This window comes from Ambystoma mexicanum, chromosome 10 (genome assembly GCF_040938575.1).
Source record: "Ambystoma mexicanum isolate Mex_15411 chromosome 10, UKY_AmexF1_1, whole genome shotgun sequence".
Classification (NCBI taxonomy): domain Eukaryota; kingdom Metazoa; phylum Chordata; class Amphibia; order Caudata; family Ambystomatidae; genus Ambystoma; species Ambystoma mexicanum.
This window is the reverse complement of record NC_090932.1, coordinates 855,434,860-855,454,696: the sequence shown is the minus strand read 5'-3', so window position 1 is coordinate 855,454,696 and position 19,837 is coordinate 855,434,860. Positions and strand designations below refer to the sequence as shown.

The following is a 19,837-nucleotide window of genomic DNA, read 5'->3' as shown; positions in this document are numbered from 1 at the left end:
GGCAAAGGTCAAGCAGCTACTCCATATTACCACCTTATGAACTTCTGTGTATCATCCCCAAACCAATGGCTTGGTAGAAAGATTCGATAAGACCCTAAAATTAATCCTGCGAAAATTGGTAGGGAAGGACGAGAAAGACTGGGACTGAATGATCCCGTGGGCACTATTTGCAGTGAGGAAAACCCCACAGGCCTCTATGGGATTCTCCCCTTTTGAACTACTTTATGGAAGAGAGCCCAGAGATGTCCTGGACATGCTCTGGGAAAACTGGGAAGAACGAGAAGAGGCACCCATTCCCATCTCGCAAACTGCTACCCAATTGCAAGAGCATATGAGACTTGTTTGAGATCTGGAAAAAGGCCCAGAGCCAACACAAATGACAAGAAAGTAAGCTTGAGATAGATCGATTTCTATAGAACAAAACATTATTGGTCCTATTACCCACCTCAGAAAACACGCTTCTTTCTAAGTGGCATGGGCCCTATGAAATAGTAAAAAGAACAGGAACCTGCACCTATAATGTAGCCCAACTGGACAGAAAACAGAAGGTCCATTTACATCATGTAAATCTCTTAAAGGAGTGGAAAGAGAACCCGTCAGCCACCCATGCCAAAGTACTATCATGTTTGGTTCCAGAAGATATAGACAACTTTGAACTAATTGCTCACGAGTTGTATACTCAAAAACTTGAAGATCTAAAAGACATAATGATGTCCTTCCCCGATGTATTTTCAGACAAGCCAGGAAGAATCAAAGGCACTTACCACTATATTAGAACACCAAAGGCAAAAGTGGTCCATTTAAAACCGTATAGACTCCCAGAAGCCTGTAAACAAATAGTGGTGGAAGAAGTAAACAAAATGCTGCAAGCTAATATTATCGAGACCTCGTCAAGCCCATGGTCCTCCTTGATGGTGTTGGTCAATAAACCTGACTGTTCCTGGAGGTACTGTATAGACTTCCGTCGAGTTAATGCGATATCCGACTTCAATGCCTATCCCATGCCACGCATCGATGACCTAATCGGAGCAGCCACCTTTCTATCCACCTTAGACTTAACAAAAGGATACTGGCAGGTACCAGTATATGGGCCAGATAAAGAAAAGACAGCATTTTCAACACGCTTAGGACTGTTGCTATTCAAAGTCCTCCCTTTTGGCTAACACAGCGCACCAGCCACTTTCCAAGGCCTAGTGGATAAAATATTACGTCCCTATTCCGATTTCTGTGGATCTTGTATTGACAATATCGTCATTTACAGTAAAACCTAGGAAGACCACCTTTTACACCTTTATACTGTTGTGAGAGTCCTTAAACAGGCTGGCCTAACTGCAAATCAATATAAATGCAAATTGGCACAGTCAGCCATACAATATTTCAGGTTTTTTGAGGAAACAGAACGTGCAGCCCCAACATGAGAAAGTGAGAGCCGTCCTAGATACACCATCACCCAAGACTAAAAGGCATCTTAGAGCCAATTTAGGGTTAATAGTATATTACTGTAGGTTTATCCCACATTTTTCAGACAAAACAGCTAGGCTAACATATAAACTCAAGAACGCCGAACCCCAGAAACTTCATTGGTCTGAAGAGGATGATATACGTTCTAACACCTTAAAGCAAACTCTGTACCAGAACCCAATCCTGAGGGTAGTAGACTTCTCAAAAGACTTTATATTGCAGACAAACGCCTCCCTTACAGTTAGGAGCAGTCCTATGTCAAGTTTGCGACGAATTAGAACATCCCATCTAATTTGCAAATCGCAAGCTCTGCCCACGTGAAGAAAATTACTCTGTGCTGAAATTAGAGGCCTTGGCCATCAGGTGGGCCATTATCCACCTTAGATACTACCTCTTAGGCAGAAAGTTTACATTAGTCACTGACCATTCTTCCCTAGTCTGGATCAGCCAAACCAAAGACTCAAATCCACGTGTCATGCAATGGTTTCTAGACATGCAGCCCTACGGCTTCACAGTGGAACACTGGAAAGGTAAAGACCAGGGCAATGTAGATTTCTTGTCCCGGTTGCCCTGTGAAGCAGATGCGGCTACATCGCATGGAGGAAGGGTATGTGAGAAACCTGAAGGTGTCTCACCCACTAGTCCCCGGAGATCTGTCATCCAGGTGGCCAGGACACGGCCATCGTTATTGGATCCAGTTCCTGGGGGTGGACCAGTGGGGGAGGATCACCTGGATGAGGGGTCTTCGGGGAGTTGAGACGTGGTACCCCTTTCGTTGTAACACCTTTTCCCCATCCTACCCTGTTGCATACGTAGAAGCTCAGCCCCCCACCCTCCTTTTGGGACAAAAATACTTTCCTAAACCATAACAGACAATGGACTAACACCAGAGTCATTTACCTGACATGTCCCTAACATAAGGGTCAGGCAAAGTCAGCCAATTGACAAACACACACACCTGACGGCCCTTTTCCTTGCCCACACACTTCGAGCAAGGCTGAACGCATGAGGAAACAGTTACACTGAACTGGCAGTTTAAGCGCAGAAGAAAAGCGGCTAGACCTAGAGGGACGACGAAGGGGATGCTGCCCTTGCCCTTTTCACCTAAGACCCACAAAGCCTCCAAAAAGGGAATTACAAGACTGGGAAATACAGCTAATGTGTGGAGCGACAAAGGTCAACAGTACACATGGACCTCCCGAATTGATAACACAGGCAGGGAGGAACGCTGGCTACCATGGTACCGTCCTTGACTCAAGAAGCAAGCTAAGCCAGCAGACACAACATAATCGGTGTGTCGGTGGGAGCTGATAGTGAACTGCTCCATATTGAGCCAAGGTTGCAAGTGGCAACATTAGATGAACGTAAGAACTTGAGAACAAAGAACTTGTATGTGTTTGAACTTTTGAGGGAAGCCCAGAGAAGGGCTAGCTACAGAGTGGTCAGGCGCCGTAGGAGTGCTAATTTGAAGGACTCTCAATGGCTCCTTTTGCGTTCAAAACTGCAAGTACCAGAAGGCCCTAGGAAGGTGCAGCGTGAAGTATTGGAGTGGTCCTACAAGGGTCACGTCAAATTCCTTGTACACTCGAACGTCTCTGGCCCACTGCCAAGAGAAAGTCAAGGGAAGTATATTTGGCAAACGTGAACACGGTTTGAGGGATGCCTATGAGTTGGGGTGAAAGGTAATACACCCGTGAACACTGTGAAGACACGAGCGAATACGGCCGAGGGTTGTCCGCAGTGGGAAGTTGCAAGCTGCATTTGAGAGGCCGCAGTGAACGTGACTGAGGGAGGTCCAAGTTGCAAGAAGGATCCGAGCCCGACAGAGATCCAAGGGGCGAAGAGCAAACACCCCAGGTACAAGATTACAGAAGAACATTTCTGTTGGTTATTTTGATTGGTCAGCAAGAGACTTTGCAGAGAAGAGACTTGACCCCAGAAGATTCCAGTATCGTTGAACTGGAATTGTGAGCCTCGTGCTGGAGAGGTCCAGGAGTGTGCTGTGCTCGGAAGTCCCGCTTTGTACCGTGCTTAAAACGTGGGGGAAGTAAGATCCAGTCATACCATCCTGACTTATCATTTTTGTTTCTTTCTTTTCTGGTGAACATTATCCCACACTCTTTTTGTAACTTAGTGGTAAGGATTGGCAATAGGTTTTTTAGTATAGGCCCTTTTTATTTGACAAGACCACTAGGACTGTCATTTTATTATTTGATGGTTGTAGCTTGCTCTCATCTTAGATTTAGGTTTAGATTAGGCGTTCATCTCACTTAGTATAAAGTTCAATAAACACCCTTGAACTGTGATCACTTGTGTCTGTCTTTACTGTTTCCACCATGAGTTCCTTACAATATGCACTGTTCCCCCTGCAACAAATGGGGAACAAGCAGTGTAGAAAATACTATGTCCTTTCTCATGCAGATGGGGAGCATTAAGTGCAGCATGTGCACTGTCCCTATTGCGATAGATTGGGAATATGGATTGAGGCACATGCAATGTCCCATATACACTGTCCCTCCACATGCAGATGGGGAGTTTTTGATCCAGTGCATACACTGTCCCTCCTTCTGCCGGTGGGAAACCGTAGTGCAGCATATGCACTATGCCCCTGAAGCAGATCTGGAATATGGAGTTCAGCAAATGTACTGTGGCACATGCACTGTACCTTTGCCTGCAAATAAGGAGACTGGAGTGCAGTGTATGCACCGTCCCTTATCCTGCTGATGGAGAGCAATAGTGCAGCATATGCACTGTCCCTCCTGCAGCAGATCAGGAATATGAAGTGCAGCAAATTCACTGCTCCACTGTCCTTCGCACATGCAGATGATGGGCCTGGAGTGCAGTGCATGCAGTCTCTCTACTCCTGATGATGGGTAGCAGTAGTGCAGCAAATTCACTTCTCCACTGTCCCTCTGCATGCAGATGAGGAGTCTAGAGTGCAGTGCATGCACCGTTTCTCCTCCTGCTGATGGGGGAACAGTAGTGCAGCATGTGCTCTGTCCCTCCTGCAGCAGATCTGGAATTTGGAATACTCCTCATGGCTCACAGACTCCCAGCTACATGTTCACTCCCAATGCCCTCTGCTGATGGATATTCAAAGTGGGGTTTACAGCGCGCATGGTCATATATTGTGCACTCCTTCCTCCCTTGCAGGTGAAACAGGCACTGCCTGAGATTTTAATTCTGCACATGGAAGCACTTGACTGACTTTGTGTCGCCCTCACACAGCCTGATTCGGTAACAGAGCCAGCCTCCAGGTGCTAGCATCCAGCTGCAGAGTTTCTACTTCCTGCCTGGTCTCTGGTGGGCAACTTGTATGAGTGCTGGAGCGAGGGAAGCAGCCAAAGGGCTGGATGATGGCAGGAAGAAGGGAGACGTGGCACGGATGGAGGGACCCGAGTGTAGCGCACAGTGGCAGCCTATTCCCCCTCTTCCTCTCTCTCCCAAGCAGGGAAGCCCCTGATGCTGCAGGAGGGGACAGGCAGGGAGAGCCAGGGCACAGTGCGCAGGAAGAACAACTGTTCGCTGGAACACTCAGCTACTCACTCCTTGCGTCTCCCCCCTTCCCCACTGAGCAGCTCGAAGAGAGGGATCACCCCAAGGGGCGAACAGAGACCACGGCTCACGACGGAGAGAGATTCAGACGAGATTCGCTCCTGCTGCCGCCTTCATCGCTTCATCTCTGGGATTGCCAAGGAGAGACTGCACGGACTGCAGCAGCTGGACCAGATCCTGGCCAAGTACATCCCCATCCACAGCCATGGAAACTTCCCCACTCTGGAGCTGCAAATAAGGCAGATCATGTGGGCGGTAAAGCAGTGGCTGGAGGAGCACTGAATCCATGTGCGGGACGTATGTCTCAACAGTTCCCGCAGCCAGCCACGTCCTACACCAGCACAGCGGCCTGGGCTACAAGGATCTAGACCTTATCCTCTGTGCACAGCTCCATGGACAGGCTGAGTTCCAGACCGCCACAGACGTGGTCCTCGACTGCCTACTGGACTGCCTACCCAAGGGGGTCAACAAGAAGATCACCATGCTGAACCTCAAGATAAGGGTACAGGGCTATTTGGCACTTAAATAATCATTGTTACCTGATGCTTTGGTATTCTTTTTTACCCACCTCGATGGATTCGGATCCCCAGTCCAACCTGTCCTGATGCAGTTCTGTGACTTTTAGTGCAGAGTCCCCTGAGCTCATACTGTACACAGATGCCGCAGGGCCCAAGACTCTGCACTTGTAATGTGTGGAGCTATAAGTATTGCAAGAGTTGGAGCACTATTGCCAGCAGTATTGCTCACCAGCCGAGCTAGGCATAGACATCACAGCGCTATCCCGTTGCCACTATCTTAGGTCAGATAGCGATGCAGGCCCTCCTACCATTATGAGATATGCTGTGACCTGCTGAGTTCATCATAGCCCCCCCAATCTATCTTCGCAACCACTACCGGGCGTAAAACAGCAGTACTAGCCCTCTCAATTACTATGCACGAGACAGCCAAGTTTGCACTGCCATTGGCAGGACCACCAAGTTCACTACTGACTTGAGTGCTCGGTACGCTGAAGGCTGAAGACACCATGATGCTGTAAAGACATTAGGTTTCTGCCTGCACGTTGAAAACTGCTCTGCTCTCCGGCAGCAATAAGCAAAAGCTCCCAGTAGGAGGCTTTTGCATGATTTTTGCAGTGAGAGCACAGCATTAACACAAACATTTGAAACTGTTTATGCTGACAAAATGGTGGCGTCCAAGTCCTTGAAAAACAGGACTTGGAGCCTCATTTTGAAGCATATTTATTTTTTAAATGCCAATACATCATTTTTTAAATGCCCAACATTTTAAAGCATAACATTTTTCAGTGAACTATGCCTTTAAAGCTGCATCACCTGTCGCCCAACTCTGCAATACTGTGCTCTTCCTGATCATTGTGAATATTGGGAATTAACATCTTTCGTCTTAACTTCAGGCACCTGTCAAACAGAGCTGGCATGAGGACTAAACTGGCAATTTCTATCATGCCCACAGACATGTGACACAGCACACAGAACCCGGAAATAAGAGAACAGAGCAAGCCACTTGAGAAACAGAAGAGTTAGAGGAGGAAAGTTAGCACTGAGGTGAACTTGTGAACACTATCATGAAGACATGGGGAAGTAAGGTTTGATGAGTCGGCCAAGCCAACAGTGAAAAGGAGACTCTACAGATATCTTATACAAAAGCCTTATGCAGTAGCAAAGATAGCAGGAGGATCAACTGCAGACTAGAGAAGGCTGGAGCATGAGAGAATGCTGGAATTCCAGATGATGTGACCTTGCATAGTCCCCAGAAGATCTCCTGCCCAGATGGTCGGCAAAAGCAAATGAAACATGATCACGATTTTGGTTATTCAAAACAAATATCATAATCAAAAGCAAGAGTGAGATAAGCGGAAAAGCGGAGGGAAAGAAGGTTACGACAATTAATACAGAAGAGGCGAATAACCAAGGAAAAGGCTTGGGTACAATTATGTGACATGAATGGCGAGCCCAAGTGTGGAAATTGACACAATGGATTGAGAGAATGGAAGTTTTAGGCTGAAAATGGGAGGGCATATTCTTGGAGTTACTGAGAGCTTAATAAGAAGTGTTGTATGCTGGAAACTGGGGTCCAGGTTCACAAGGCCATTGAGAAACTGAATGTAAGAGGAACCATTGCATATTGGCACTTAAGTTCCAGAGTCCCAACAGACACTAAGAAATTGAGTGCACATAGAAACCTTACGTGCAGGGTCTTCATGCACAAGAGACATTGAGATTATGTATGTACCGAGAAATGCTGCATGCTGATAGTTGTAATCTAAAGATCCTAAGGATATTTATATCACGCACCATTGAGACAACACAAAGACCAGGATTAGAGTTACAGACCATCTGACAACCTGTTTAATTATTTGATTAATAAAATCATTGAACTTAATCCCACTTTGTAACATCGACCTTTTTCAAAATTGTCACAGATCTACAACCTCAAAGAAGTCATCAAAGGGGCCATACAAATGTTCTCCACTAGGAACAAACAAAGTGCCCTGAGTGTTGCTTTCCCCTATAAAACAGAAAAATCCAAGGAGGAACCACCTTTATCATGATGGCCGCTGATCTCTGAAATGCCATGGACAGAGAACTTCTCAAAAAGGAGGACCAAGTAATCTTTTGGTAACTGTTGAAAACTTGCCTCCATTCCAAAACATAATAAGGAATACACCATGACCACCATCTTATGTGAAGCCAATTTGGTGGAATACCTAGATATGTTAAATCGACCTCCTAGAAACAAGCACCCTGCTAGACCAAACAAATACATATGAATGCATTTTTTGTACTGCTTATTTCAACTGGTTTAAAAACAAAACACACACAAAATGCCGAGAAGCCCACTAGAAGAACACCACTCAACATGGATATGAACCATTGAGCATAGTCATGAACCATAGGTCCCACATGACGGTCAGTGAAATCAGGAACCACAGTTAACCACAAACTAATATCTAGCAAGTAAGCATTGGCAGTGCTTTTTTAAAGAGATCCTGCAACATAACCACCACTGTGGTTCTTTGATAATACCCCAACATGGACATCCCATCATTAGGTCGCATGACATGCAACTGGTGGCTCCACTGAACCACATCAAAACCAATAAATCCAGATATCCAAAAGAGGTGAACAATCGCAAAAGTCTTGGATTGGACCTGCAAAGACGCACAATACAGACCTGCAGCAATGGACAGCAGATGCAACTGACTAACAAGGAACCTTCTGAAGTTAATAAAGTCTTAAGGAAACCAACACCCCAATAAACAACTTTTCCCACCCGCTAACCAATTCATCAGCACTATGCCCCCTCTTTCACCTTACACTCCACACATAAAACAGTTAAGACACACACACCAGTGGGTCGACCGCTCATATAGCACCCAACATACATTTGCTACTCATCATTTTGGTCATTGCACCGATTTACAGCCACACACCTACGGATGCTTGTAGAACACATCTTATAAAGCAACACAGCATGACACTTGGAGCCCATGCAGCAACACAAACACAACTTTTTGAAGCCCTACTCATCTGGGATCTTAGTAGCACACAGTGCATACTTACAAATCTGCATGCATCAAGCCGTGAGGATGTGCTCCTTCCCTATCTCTCTCTCTTTCTGCACCCACTAACTCTGCCCCCTTGCAGAACTGAGAGCCACGAGGCCTGCAAAATAGCCAACCCTGACCAAGTTTTGCAATACATTTTCTACACTCAAGCGAGGGAAGGTCTAGGGCCAGAGTTCAAGTGTCTTCCCTCACGAGTGGAACGATGAATCAGAACCTAATACCACTGCAGGGTATGGCTGCGGCTCTCTGAAGCCTGCTACTTAAAGTTGTTGTTTTCACTTGTATTGAAAACAGGGACTATGCTGTATTTGCGTCACTTTATGCTTTTTATCCTCACCAATGAAAACAGACGAAAAGTATCCTGTTATTTTGCCTTCTTTAATTCTGGGTATAAACTAAAAACAGAATTTTAAATAAATACAACATTTCATTGGCTTTATTGCAAAGAGAGATTCACTTTATAAAAGTGATCAAGGATTCAGCGCACAATTGATATTAAACTGTATTAAATGAACAATGAAGATCTCAAGATAGAGATCAGAAGTACATTCTCTTACTCTTTAGCCATCTCCCTAAACAATATTTTCAGTTCACGACCATACAGAAGATATTACAGATTTAATCAGTGTTACAAAATGGAGCTGGGCTAAAGAGTAAATGGCACCAAAGAGTCCATTCACAAAATTAGTCATTGCAACCCTACTTTGAATGTTGAGGAGACGCTCCCGGCAACAAAATATGTTCTGTAAACCTACGACTACAGAAATGTTTTAGAATACTTTGTGGCACAAGACAGTGTTATTCACGTTGATTTTGCTTGGGCGCTTTAATGGAAGTGTCCTCAGCTGTCATTCACTCAGTGCCAGTTATTTAACAAATGAGGCATTAGGTTTGTCTCTGATGCAAGCAGGGTTCAACAATATCTGTACCTAAAAAGTGGCCCTATTTATTGTTGCTCTGGTAAATTAAGAAATAATGATTCCATCAGGCCCACAGATCTTTTTTGCATGACTTAACTGGTGCATTTGATGTCCCTTTAGTCTATTTTAATTCAGTTGGGCACAAACTGAACATTTTTGGCACTTAGCTGCTATTCATGGGTCTAGATCAACTGTCAACCTGCATATATGCATGGGGCTATAACAAAAGTCTGTATCTTTTGTTGAATTCAGTCAGTTAGGGTTATTTTGAAGATGCTAATAATGGTCTCGAAAAATAAAGCAGATTATACCCTTAAAAAGTCAATTATTTAGGGTAATTTTCAAAGAAGAGGCAGGATTCTATTAATGGCAGAAGGCAGTTTTGCAGTCATCATTTCTACGTATTTTACCAATTGGAGGAAACAAAGAAAAACTAAAAATCCGATAATCTCACCCCAATGTCACCTCTCCCTAGTCCAAGCATCTTCCAGTAAATCATAAATCTATGTCCATAGCCCCCAAGGAGTCTTCTTTTCTGACAACACCGTCCAGAAACATCAGACCAGCCTCGGAAGAACCCGTATTAAAGCCACAACAGTCCAAATCCAACCCATGAGCAACTACACCGACCTCATAGCATACTAATTCTCTGCAGCTGAAATTAAATCAAACTATGAGGGAGGGACATAAATGGTGTGAGACAAAACTCTCGGTGCCATTAATAGAATTCTGATACTCCTTAATAAATTACTAGGGATAATCAACATTCTATAGCATGGCACAGAGGCTTCCTATTGTGCGTGTTTACAGCCAATTTAAGACAATTAAACATGAACAACCGGCTTACAGTAAAAGCTAAGGAAAGTCTGCTCGTTAGACCAGTCAGACGACCCAAGAATATCCTTCAGCCGGGCCCCAGATAAAATGCCTTCAATGCCATGCACCTCTAGTACAACATACCCAAAATATGGAAATATTAATGCCACCTTTTAATAAAACCCAACTAGCCATAGTACAGGAGGAGACCCAGTGGAAGGTCTATGAAATTATATGAATAACTGATCAGCTGATGTTCCTAGGTGAACTATTGGGAGAGACATACTTTATAAGTCTTCTGACTGAAAGGCATATAAAATCATAAAAATAAAGGAAACTCAATAATCTAAGGCCTGCCTTAGTCCTACGATGAATGTGAAAATAGAAGACCACAGGAGAGAAAAGAGTCCTAAAAAGACCAAAGCTCTAACACCAGACACAAAAGAATAACCAATTTTGCTGAGTATCCAGTGATATTAACGTAAACGATAACACCGAATCACATCGAAAGTGAATTGATATTTTTTGTAAAGGCACTATCCAACACTTCCCCAAATATTCTAGTACTGGAGTTTTGATTATATAACTGCACCAGTCCTAAAATATGTTGAGGAGGGTGTTTAATGCCTTTAAATAAAATATCGAATCACTTTTGATGTGATTCAGTGTTATTGTTTTCGTTAATATCACATAGATCTGTTTTGCTGAAAGTTCCTGAAGCGATGTGTCCTCATTGTCCAGGCCAATTCCTGAGCACAGAGTACACAGTTAACATCTCACAGAATAGACTGCATAAGCTTGGGAGGATGACTAGCTAGAACCAGGAGATGTGCATGAAGAAATAGGTCTAACTGAAGACCTCTGAAAAGGGGTAGAAATAATGACGGAGCATCAATAATTTTCACTGTCAACGAGTGCTGTGCCTATGCTTCCGAAAAATAATGGCACTAGCATTACTGTTTTGCCCTATAAATGAGCATGTAGAAGCATGCAGGCTCTCATGGTGAACGGAGGAAATGCGTAGGCGACCCCTGAACCACAATTCTGGAAAAAAGAATTCCGTTTTCAACTGGAAATGGTTAGAAGCAGGGCATTCAGCCAAGATGCAGACGTCACTTGCTTCTGACAACTGACCCTAGTACTACTGACTTTGCCACAAGATTCAATGTGCCTATATGACAGTCTGTTGGTTCCATTTTTTAAAATCGCGGCAAAAAAGGCAGTGAATATGAAATATCGTGGCAAAAATGCTGTGGTTTTGCCACCACAATCATGTAAACAATGCGGGCGACACCCCCGCAACCCCCAGACCCATTATACAATTTAAGGGGAGCGGGACACACACCCGCTCCCCTTAAATGGAATAATGGGGTACACCTTTGCCGGGTCTAACCACAGCATTTCTGATGCGTTTTTTTTTTTACAGTGATATTTCTGCCTCGATTTTATTACCCGATACCATTCTGATGGTCTTCGTAAGATAATATATGCACAATTCTTACAAAATGTGGTCAAATCAGTTAGGGATCTGGATCGAGCCTTGACTAACTTGCTGATTATGTCAGACCATACTCTTGTTGTCCATCAACAATCTTACCATGCAATGGGAGAAAAGATTTACGAATCACCTGACCTAAAGCATTTACAAGCTCTTTATATGCCAAAGTGATTCCTGTGAAGACCATAGCTCCCTAGTCAAGGTCGTACTCCATCTGGCACCACACCCTCTAAGACTTGTCATTTTATTTTTTATTTATTTATTTAATTGTAACACGCCGGTAACCCATGGACATTTGAGCCTGATCTAGTGAAGCAAAAGACATTAACACATTGGCCTAAATCCTACAAATACTCATCACTGAGAAGGTAACTGCCCCTATCCTCTGGGCATCACCAATCTAGATTTAGTTTAAGTAGTGGGTGTCGGTCGAAACCTATATGTACATTGATCCACTGCTCTCTGCACCCAACTACTGATTCTATTGAGGTCTAGAAAATCAGAGGACTTTGTTTCCGCAGCTAATTACAGCATCTTTCATGGGTAGCAGAAGAATTCCCCGGGAACTAAGGCAGAACATGATTACCCAGGGAGTCTTGCAGGTCATAGGGTGCCCTCTTCTGCAGGGTCAGTGAATGGGTTAAACAAATAATTGGGGGGCGTCCCCAACATCCATCGTCAATAAGAGAGGAGGGCCCAGATCTGGATCTCCAGACGGCAGTTCTAGAGGCACTTGTAAATCTAGCTCTCTTAGCATTCTTGTGTCCAACCTCAAGAACTGAGGGTCTGTTGAGTGCTCTTAGCATTTCTGCCAACGATGCACTGAGTCACCTACAGGGTCCATTAATTGCTGTGCCATTTTCTCTTGGACTGGGGCTTTTTCTCTGTGGTCTTTAATTCCATAACGCCACTAGGTTCCCCTGGAACCTGACCTGAGATGGAACTGCTGGGATTATTCAGGGCCAACACATTCGGCACAGCCTCATTAAGGAATTTGATTATGACAGATATATTGGCTTCACCGATTGGACACAGGGGTATCAATAAGGGAATCAAATGCACCCTGCCACGAATCCTCCTTAGTCAAAGACTCCTACTCAACAGTATTAAGGAAGCAAGGAAGGAGTAAAAGTATTCACTGCTCATGACATCTATCCATATCATCTTGCTCGATAATTATAGCAATGCCTAGACATTAGCAGAAAGATAATCTTCGTACCTTATACAGAAGGCTGAATGCCTAATATAAGCCCCTGAATCACCCTTCTGCCCTGGACAGGATGGAATCAGTTTCAACACTGCCAAGTAGTGCCTTTCTACCCAGACAGTGGCAAGTGAAATGCATTGGGAGCTTTCCTCAGGCTCTACAATACTGAATCTCATGCCAGCGCGTCCACAGGAACTGCAGCACTCAGATGCACATTGAACGACGACTCTGCCCCACAACCTAATCATAAGAGTAGCTTTAAATGTTCTACTCCCCATACAGAAACCCTAACCAGTAGTCTTGCCCTGAATTAACCAACTGTAAACCGAAACTAACAATAAAGGTGTTGAAAAGATACACGACAGAGGATTGCTATCTTTCGTACAAGGAAACAGTGAGATGGAATGAAATTTTGGGGGCAATGGGCATGGATATAGAACTTACTGGAAATAGGAATGGCCAATAGGACTGCACTCTGGGTGGGAATATATGAGTTGTAGCTTTTCTTTTGTTTCTTATTGCTGATACAATAAACGGAAAAGATTAGTGCATATTAGAAGTTTCTGTACCATGCCACAGAATTGGCATTTCAAAATGTTCAATGATGTTTGGGAGCAGGGTACTTTTAAAAGTTATGTACTATTTTTAACAATGTACTTTATTGCCAAATACAAAGTATTTTAGTTACACTCCCACACCACCAAAAAACCTTGAATACGTTAAGAATTTTAGTATGCTTTTACAAATACTGGAATCTGGGACTGCTAACCTGTCTCCATACTGATATTTTGGTATGCAACTCCAATGATCCCTCACCACTGTCTACGCTGGCTGTGGCCAATAGGAATTTTAAGCAGAAAACCTAGATGGAGAAACGTTGGCTACCACTGGACCTTCATGGTTATAAAAATATAGCATGTACTATTTTCTGTTACTTTTCCATCCTTGGATTTTTTCTGAAGTTAGCCTTTCTTGTTTGACAGAAGAAAAGTTAGTCAACATTTCTCCAATTCAGTGGTATTAAACAAAGATGCATCACAGAAGGAACATTCGGGCACCATTACAGAGCTAGAGACTCACCAATAGAGTCTTGTTAAATGTTAACGGCATGAGAATAAAGTGGCCCAATTCTAGTAGCTAAGTATCTTCAAACTATACAATGCCTTTGCAGAAACTTTTCTGCATTAAAAAAGGCCTGCAATGAGCACTTGTTTCATTTCATTTTGTCTCATCATAGCTTGTTGCCAATGTGCGAATGCTTCACCGAGTACTCTAGACCTCTAGCATACTTCGAAGTTCGGTTCAAACTGTTGCTTACTGCAGTTATTAGGGAATCCACTTATTTGGGAAACATTTTCTTCTTTTGATACATTTTAAAAACATTAACTTGTATTGCTTAAATAATTTATTTACATTTGTTGCATCAGTTTAAAGTGGCACCAATCAAGTTTTAAGAAATAGTCCTGCACACCACTGATGCACAACCAAGTGCCTTGCACCTACAAGTCTGGGGAAACATAAAAACAGAATACACAGAATGTGTTGCATGGTTCGGTTGTCCTTGCCAATACTCGACGACCCGTCATAACTGTATGGCGAGTGCCATGCAGCACAGACGTCATTGATCAATACAACTGCTGCAAAAAAATAAACTGTGGCTCTGAATATCCGCTCACAGAGGACCTAAGCAGAGCTTCCGAGGAAGGAGACTGGGTAGGAGACTGGCTATCAGTGACAGGAAGCAGCATCTGATGATCCTCTGATCCAAGTGGGCACGACAGATCACAAGGTTTCAGGTCGGTTGCATCTGGCAAAGGACTTTTTAGGACGGATTCTTCTTCATTAAAAGATGTATCAACTGTGTTAGCCTCTGTGTTTTTCTCAGATCCTAAAAGATAAAAACATAAGACACCAGTTATATGTGCATCTTAGAAACTCAGCATTCGCAGCTCTCTAGTTTACTTGCATACAAAAAACTGTTTTGGGAGGCCTATAACACTGGCACACAAATGTATTTCGGTAGCGAAGATGGTAATTTGAATGCTTTGTGAAGACTGGCTCGGGATAGAGAACAAAGTTGTGAGAAATCTATCAGGGAACCAAAATGTGTGCATCCCGATGAAAATCAGAGAAAGTAACTGGTTGTAAAAGGAAACCAATAAACACATGGTATCCTAATTTGGCAGGGAGATCATGTTTGGCGTCATTTGGTGCGTTCTGTAGATCTGTAGAGTTTTGTTTCTGTGGTCTCTTTAAAAAAATAAAAATGTTTCTGCCCAAGTGTGGGTTTTCTCTAACCTGAAAATGCATGGCTCACACCTTCAGACATGTCATTACAATTCACTGTGTAAATCACCTCTATGGTATCAGTGACTACTTTTGATTGGCATGATCAATGACATCACAATTGCTGATTTTAAAAATGAAACACTTGAATTCTACTAATAGAACGTAAATAAAATACTGAAACTGTAAAAGCAACAATTTATTAAACATATTATAGCGGTGTGTGTCTATTCAGGGAAAACCAGTGGGAAAATCCATTTGGAGATATTTCAAGTACAAGTTCAGTCTGGTATCGGAGACGCGTGCTTAAAGTATCAACGTACCTCAAATGTGCACACAGCTTACAAATGGCAATGTCTGCGATAGCTTCATAAGTCAGTCGATTGTTGGAAGGCACCAGAGAACGATTAGTGTGAATGTAAGTAATGCGTAAGAGGGGTGCACAAAGAAGGGGCAAGTAGAGGCCACATGGCTGGCAAGTCAGAGCTATTATACTTCATGGGAAAAAGAATGCAGAGCAGATCTTGGGAAGAAGAATGCAGAGCAGATCTTGGCATCCAGGTCAGCAGGACATATTGATGGAAGAGGAGGACATGCAGGAAATACTTTTACCAGAGCTTTACGTTCCTGCTTATTACTCTTAGGAAATGATTGAACTGTAAACCGATTAGGTGATATTAGTGATTACATGTGTGAGGCATTCATGTCATCAGTGATGGCATCTGTAATGGCAGGTGTGGGGTCATGAGCAACGCATTGTAGGGAGAGTTAAAGTTGTATATTTACTTGGTTTTGAACATGAATTTTAACATCACTTCAACCATTCAAAGATCATGTTTATGTGCAACTAAGGATCCTTGAATGCTTTTGGTTCATGGCTACCACTCTTCGAACCTCATGCCAATGAACCTCCAACCCCCGACCCACCCATTTCACTTGTAATGATATTGGGTTTGAATTACAGAAACAGTGCATATAGCAAATGTAGGCAAAGGTGTCTAGCAAAGGAAGAAAGAGCAGGCTGTCAACAGGCTTGCTTCAAGGAGCAGGTCCGTAAATCCACAATATTACCTTCTTCATTCCATTCACTGCACGGTGCTTTGAGGCTATCCAGAGCTTTAAAAGCGATGATTAAACGAGGGGGTTGCTCTCATCAGGGGGCGTGGTTTAAGTAATGAGCGTGGCCTAAAAGAATGCTGTGCACGCCCCAATGGCGAGTGCCACCTGCCAAAAATGATCATCCTGAGACCATGAAAACATTATTTTAGGACCCTATGCATGGTCTCAGGTAGTCCTGTTTTCATTCAGTCTGCATACTGTAACTTCTCAATGATTCGGTTTGTAAATACATCTCTATGTAACTAAATTACTCTCAGTAAGTAAACCACCCTCATTCTGTAAATAAATCACTGATGAGAAAGGTGTGGGGACAAAAGCAACAATATGGGTTCCTGGCTGCTTTGCATACAATCACAGCATTTTGGGAATATTAGAATGACCACAGATTTTTATATTTGACAAATATGTCTGTGATAGTGATTCAAATACGTAACTCTTCTGAGCACGTAGTGAACATTGGGCTTGGTGCTCATTTTACTTTCCACAACACTCACCCTTGTCTGTAAACAAGCACTATACATACTCAATTGGACTGCTTCAACGTTCAGGTTTGAGGCTAGCAATGTCCTGCTTGAGCAGAGGACGACTTCTCATTTTCCTAAATGCATTTCTTTCACAGTTTATAAATCGATGTCTCAGTTCTTGCGATTCTTAAAAAGCACAAGTCAACTTAAGCATGAATCCAGACTCCTGATATGCACACAGAAGAAATTGTGTTAAGTTCTTAACAATGAAGGACAGAGGAAGCGCTGGCAACACCCCAACTCGGATTCGCTTTTGGAGACTGTTGGGATGCCGGCCTGGTTGTCCCAGCCCACGTAGATCTCTGATGCTACCACTCTGACAGTAGTAATATTCACAGTCAACCCTAATGTGGGGTGTAATCAAAGGCCCCAAACCAATGTAACTGATGGGCCCACTGAAAAAATGACCTGCCAGCATTTATAACAAAACCTTCACACCAAGAACAGGCCCATTAAGGCCTACTGTAGGGTTTCTGCAAGTAAAACAAGGAAAGGCCATGTGAAAAAGGCCTACATGTCATTACAAAAGGAAAAGCAGCATTTTAATTCACAATGGTAGACGAAATTCAAAGGTCCCTGTCCCATGAAAAACATGAGTTTTAAATACTGATCCCAAAACGGATTTGCTTGTGTGTTTGCAGTTTAAAGAAAGACATGAGAAAAATGTTCCCCTGTTAACATAAAGATGTCAGGGAAAAGACCTGGTGTTGACAAAAAGTATGCTTCACATGCAAAATACCAGCAAACATTTGAAAAGAAAATCCCACTTTGTTGCCATGAAACATTACTGTAGGCCCGAGGCAGACTAGGTGGGTGTCTTTCTGCAGTGGAAATCCAGAGAAAGCCAAAACAAAAATGTAATCCAAGTGCAGATTGCAAAAGCACATCAATTGCGGGCTGAGAAATAAAGGCAGCAATTTTTTCCCTGAAACAGTCACCCATCCAAAGGGGGTCCACTGTGACAATTCAGACCCACTTTTCAGCAGAAAAACAAACAGCAAGTAATTAAAAGTGTATTTTGGTAATGACTGAAAGAAACAGCTATGCACTTTCAGCAAAAAAGCAAAGTGAACTCTGATCAGTAAAACACACTGTGTGCCAATGAATAAAGGCTGATGTTAGAAAATGCAGCATGCAAGTTCATTTCAGACAAGGACAATTGGCAAAATTCACAAGTGGCTTCCCCCACTGGCAATCTGGTTTGTACATCCGAGCTGTTTACAACTGCAACAAAGTGTGGCCGCTAAGAGGTGTTGGAAAACACATTTTCTCTAGACTTGCTGTCTGTGCAGGACAATTGGCCCATGACTGGAAAGTAGGGGGGGTGTGAAAACAGGGGCTACAATCAAGGGAAGCTGAAACTCTGAAAGAATTAAAACCTTTCAGATCAAAATGATGGTCCCCTTCAGATAAGAGGACAGGCCTTGTGACATCACAAGGCCGGCTGAGCTCATTATCTGCCCAGGTGGATCTCTGTGTTGGCTGGTGCATCCCAGGTATTGACGATCTGCAACAAACTTCAAACAACAAAGAGACTAATAAAAACACTGGCCAAAAGTGGCAAATGGCATGGAGTAAGGGGAGCTCATACTTGCACATATGAAGATTCCCCCCTATGATATGATGTTTTATTTATAGCGCACCCATACACAAGTGTTGCAAAGCGCAAGAAGGCAAGGGAGGGACAAGACAAGGAACTTACTAGACCTAGTGACATTGAGATTGCGCAAGTGCAGGGGAGAGGAAAGGGGAAAAGTGCTGAGGGAAGTGGAGGAGGAGCAAGTGCAGGACATAGGATCTAAACATCAAGAAACAAGAAGTGCGCCAAGCCGGTGGCAGTGCAAGGTTTAAATGGACTATAACAAGTGTAGGCCTTTGTTTCAGCAACCAAAGGTTGTACTTTCTTGATTGATGCATCATTTTGGAGGTTATTTCAAGGCGATTCTGGTGATATAAAATTCATCCACCTGCAACTCAGGGAACTGTAATGACCATCCAAAATGGGTTTCTGGCTGATCTGAAAATGCCCCAAAACCTAAGAGTTGGCAAAATAGTGGAGGGTAAAATTGGGAATGTGGGTAATAAATGACATGTTCCTAATGATTATGCTTTTTGTTAAAACAGTCAGAAAATTGCCAAATGGCCACGCAACATGATGCGGACTCAGCTGTCTTTTTATTTAATTCCCCACGATTAGCAGTATCGGAAAATATACTATGGCAGTTACTAGTAAATTCTGAAGTTTTGCCATAACACATTTTTGCCAAAAAGTTGACTTGAAAACAAAAGGGGATTTCAAATAAGAGTTGCAATATGTCTGCTCCAGACTCCTAGACCAATCCTTAGAGGGGACTGGATTTGGGAGGGGAAAGACGGGTAAGAGTCCAATCTTGGGTGCGAGAACTCTTGCAGGGAGCTGCCCAAGATTGTAAACTTGATGGTATCATCACTGCTATATAAAGTGGATGTACTATGAGAAAAGAAAAGAGCTCCTAAAATTACCATAGTGAAAGGAGCCGCTAAAAATTGCCATCTGACAGCTGCAAGAAAACACCCGAGAAAATTGCTGAGAGTGCCTCTAGGTTGAGCTGTCCATTTCTGAGAAGGCCTTAAAGCTTAGTGGATCCCTTGAAGGAGAGCTGGGGACCATCCTTGATTGACTAGACCCCTGCCATGCCCTTCCAGAGGGTTCTGAAATGCAGCTGGCTTTCCTGAACTTTAAATAGAGGTTTTCAATGTAAGTAGATTTGAACCCTTTGCAACCCAAAGGTGGGGGAATCTGCTGGTCTTAAATCCTTCCCTCAATCGTGAAGGGGGGCAAAACAGTGTAGATCCTTAGCCTATTTAATTAAAAATATTAATTGA

General features: G+C 43.3%; 1 protein-coding gene across 10 annotated transcripts in view; it reads right to left on the bottom strand.

Moving 5' to 3' along the window:
- Positions 1–8,961: 8,961 nt before the first annotated feature.
- MYNN (myoneurin) overlaps positions 8,962–19,837 on the bottom strand; it is a 504,100-nt gene continuing 493,224 nt past the window's right edge. For 7 of the 10 annotated variants that reach the window (XR_011276089.1, XM_069618524.1, XM_069618526.1 and 4 more), the window contains one exon: positions 8,962–14,931. Coding sequence is in view for 6 of the 10 variants with exons in the window: in XM_069618524.1 (XP_069474625.1) it covers positions 14,669–14,931 (263 nt within the window). In the remaining 4 variants the exon portion in view is untranslated. The remainder of the gene's footprint in view (positions 14,932–19,837) is intronic. The other 3 variants (XR_011276088.1, XR_011276090.1, XR_011276087.1) reach the window with 2 other exon arrangements.